At 38.1% G+C, this 2627-nt stretch overlaps 1 protein-coding gene across 1 annotated transcript; it reads right to left on the reverse strand.

Annotated features, from left to right (window-relative positions):
* Positions 1-760: 760 nt before the first annotated feature.
* On the reverse strand, positions 761-2277 carry LOC111366877 (protein PAF1 homolog). Its single transcript, XM_022987563.1, has 5 exons — positions 1358-2277; positions 1215-1236; positions 1107-1115; positions 870-1025; positions 761-769 (listed from the first exon to the last, which is right to left on the reverse strand). The coding sequence occupies exons 1-5, from the start codon at positions 2275-2277 to the stop codon at positions 761-763; spliced, it is 1116 nt and encodes a 371-aa protein (XP_022843331.1).
* Between the last annotated feature and the right edge of the window lie 350 nt (positions 2278-2627).

Raw genomic sequence — 2627 nt, forward strand, 5'->3', positions numbered from 1 at the left:
CCTATTCATTATTTTGGATCAAATCCAAACTTTGATTTAATTGGCTGTCTTGGGTTCGATTCAATCTAGTGTGGGTTTCGTAAATTCAATTACTACGTGGGTTCACATCAAATAAGACCTAAAACTAAATGAAAAATCCACTGAAAAAAGTAACAAAATTAGGGGTGAATTAGGAAGAGTTATCAATCTCATCTCATTCCACAAACAAATAGAGCCCTTGCTAGATTTCATATCTCTTTTTATGGCTTAGAACATCTCCAAAAGATTCTGTAAAAACAATATAATCTATTTTAAAGAGTTAATACTTAAAAAAAGCTTCAAAAGGATCTCTATTCTAACTTTTTAAAATATAGTGTGGATTTGACTCTTCAAAAAACTCACATTCTATTTTTACTTTAAAATGATTACATTTACTAAGGCACAAATTTCAATACTCTATTAATATTAAAATCTTATTTGAATTGATTGGCCATTGATATATAAAAAATATATTAAATAAAGATGGAGAAAAATCAACCAATGTTGAAAAAAACAAAATGAATAGTCAAAATAGAGAACATTATTGGAGTATATAAAAATTTTTATTGTCTAATTGAAATATGACTTTTATTATACATAAGATGCTCTTTTAAAATACATAAGTCTCTTAGAGATGCTTTTAGACCCTCACCTTAACTTGAACTCAGATACAATCTCCAATGGGACTAAACTCAATATGCAAAACTTGGGATTCGATGTGGAAATACAGAAGCAGCGTGAACTAGTTCACCTAACACAACATGTGTACAGAAAGATATCCAGGTCATCTACTATTCCAATGTGTAAGATTCCCGAGTTGAGCATCGAATTGTCGTAACAATTTGACATACTGAATCCACTAGTGGACAAATATCAGTAAAATGATAAGCCGCCCAATTCACACATTGAAACATAAAGTGCACAAAATTACTGAAATCAAATGCAAATGTACAACAAAATAACTGTAACTGTAGGTCGGCAATATGCAACCTTAACAATTTTGACATCTTAAATACAGACAACACACTAGATACACACCAATACGACAGTAAACCACTGAACTCACACTCAATTATGCATACACTTACCTTAGATTGCTAAAATCAATTCAAATATGGAAAATTACTAAAAGTATAGCCCAGGATACAATTCGATGCCATAACTCGCATTAAATCACACGAAAATAACACACTTACAAAGAATTGATTATAATAGCACCTAGATTTTACAAAAAAAACCATATTTGCAAATCATTACCTTAATGCATTTTAATCTTATCAGGGCAAAATTACAGTAAAATTAACATCAAAATCCAATTTGACATCTCAAATGCACTCACTTCATTTTGCAGATAAAGGTTGTCGGCTTCTTCAATCGGTTTTCAATTCTGTCACTGCTTAGTAACGGAGTACTCCTCCTGTCACCCATATGTGATCCGCTAATAGACCCGTGCCCCTTCACCCCAGTGGCCATCATTTGCGTCTTCTGCAGCACTTTATTTTGAGACTCCTTCAAATGCTGCCTGTGTTTCTCCTCTTGCCTTAGTTTTTCATACTCCTTATTTTTCCTCAACCTTCTCTCCTCCTCTGTCTCGACCCTACCTGGTTGCCCTTGCCTACCTGATCTTTGAGCTGGGCCAATAGGCGGCAAGGAGGGCTTTTGTTGCTGTTTCGATGAAGTTCCCAGATTTTTATGACCTGATTTCTCACCTGCATGCTTGTTCTCTGTGCCCAATCTAGCAGGAAGTCCTGAAGAAGGGGGTGGGGGAGGAGAAGAGGGCTGCGGCGGAGGTGGCGGTGGTGGAGGGGATGAAGGAGGAGGAGGTGGTGGTGGTGGTTGTAAAGGCTGCAAAGATTGAGGCTGATTGAACTGGGAATAATTAGAAGGTGGGTAATAGGCTGGAGGAGCTGGGACGGGTGGTGGGTATGAAGAAGACTCTGACGGCGGCGGTGGCTGATACGGAAACTGCTGCTGTTGAGGCGGTGGCGGAGGTTGGTTTCCTGGAGGAGGGGTAAAATGCTGTTGGGATGATGATCTGTAGCCAGCATTTTGATAATTCGAGCTCAGATTCATCTGAGCATAGTTCTGATTGTACGCGGAACCCTCTTTGCCGCCATAAGGGCCCCAGTTTTTAGGGTACTGATTGCCCTGCGTTGGCTGTGGTGCTGAAGACTGAAGAAGACTTTGATTTGGCGGAGCTGGGGCTGGAGGAGCGAATGTTGACTGTTGCGGTGGATGGAATGGCCTGTACGAAGCCATTGCAGTTATCCGCCTACAACTCCGCTAGAAAAAGGTTCAACTTTTACTCTATCGAGAGAGAAATTAAAACCCCAAAACAGAAACTTAATTTACAATTGGAAATTTTTAACGAATTTGGATAATTGAGATGTAGAATTCGGGTTGGAAAATTTTAATTTTGAAACCCTGGAGAAGAGAATTGCTTAACTGCAAACCCAGGATCAAAATTAAAACCTAAACTTAATTGGAATGAAATACATTTATATTTGCATCTGCGCAGCTTTTTGTACTGGAGAAGGAGAAGTTGCGATGTGTGAGAATCATAGGTTACGCCCCAACACTGATTTTTTGGCCAAAAACTAATGAAAAAT

Source organism: Olea europaea, chromosome 18, assembly GCF_002742605.1.
Source record: "Olea europaea var. sylvestris chromosome 18, O_europaea_v1, whole genome shotgun sequence".
Classification (NCBI taxonomy): Eukaryota; Viridiplantae; Streptophyta; class Magnoliopsida; order Lamiales; family Oleaceae; genus Olea; species Olea europaea.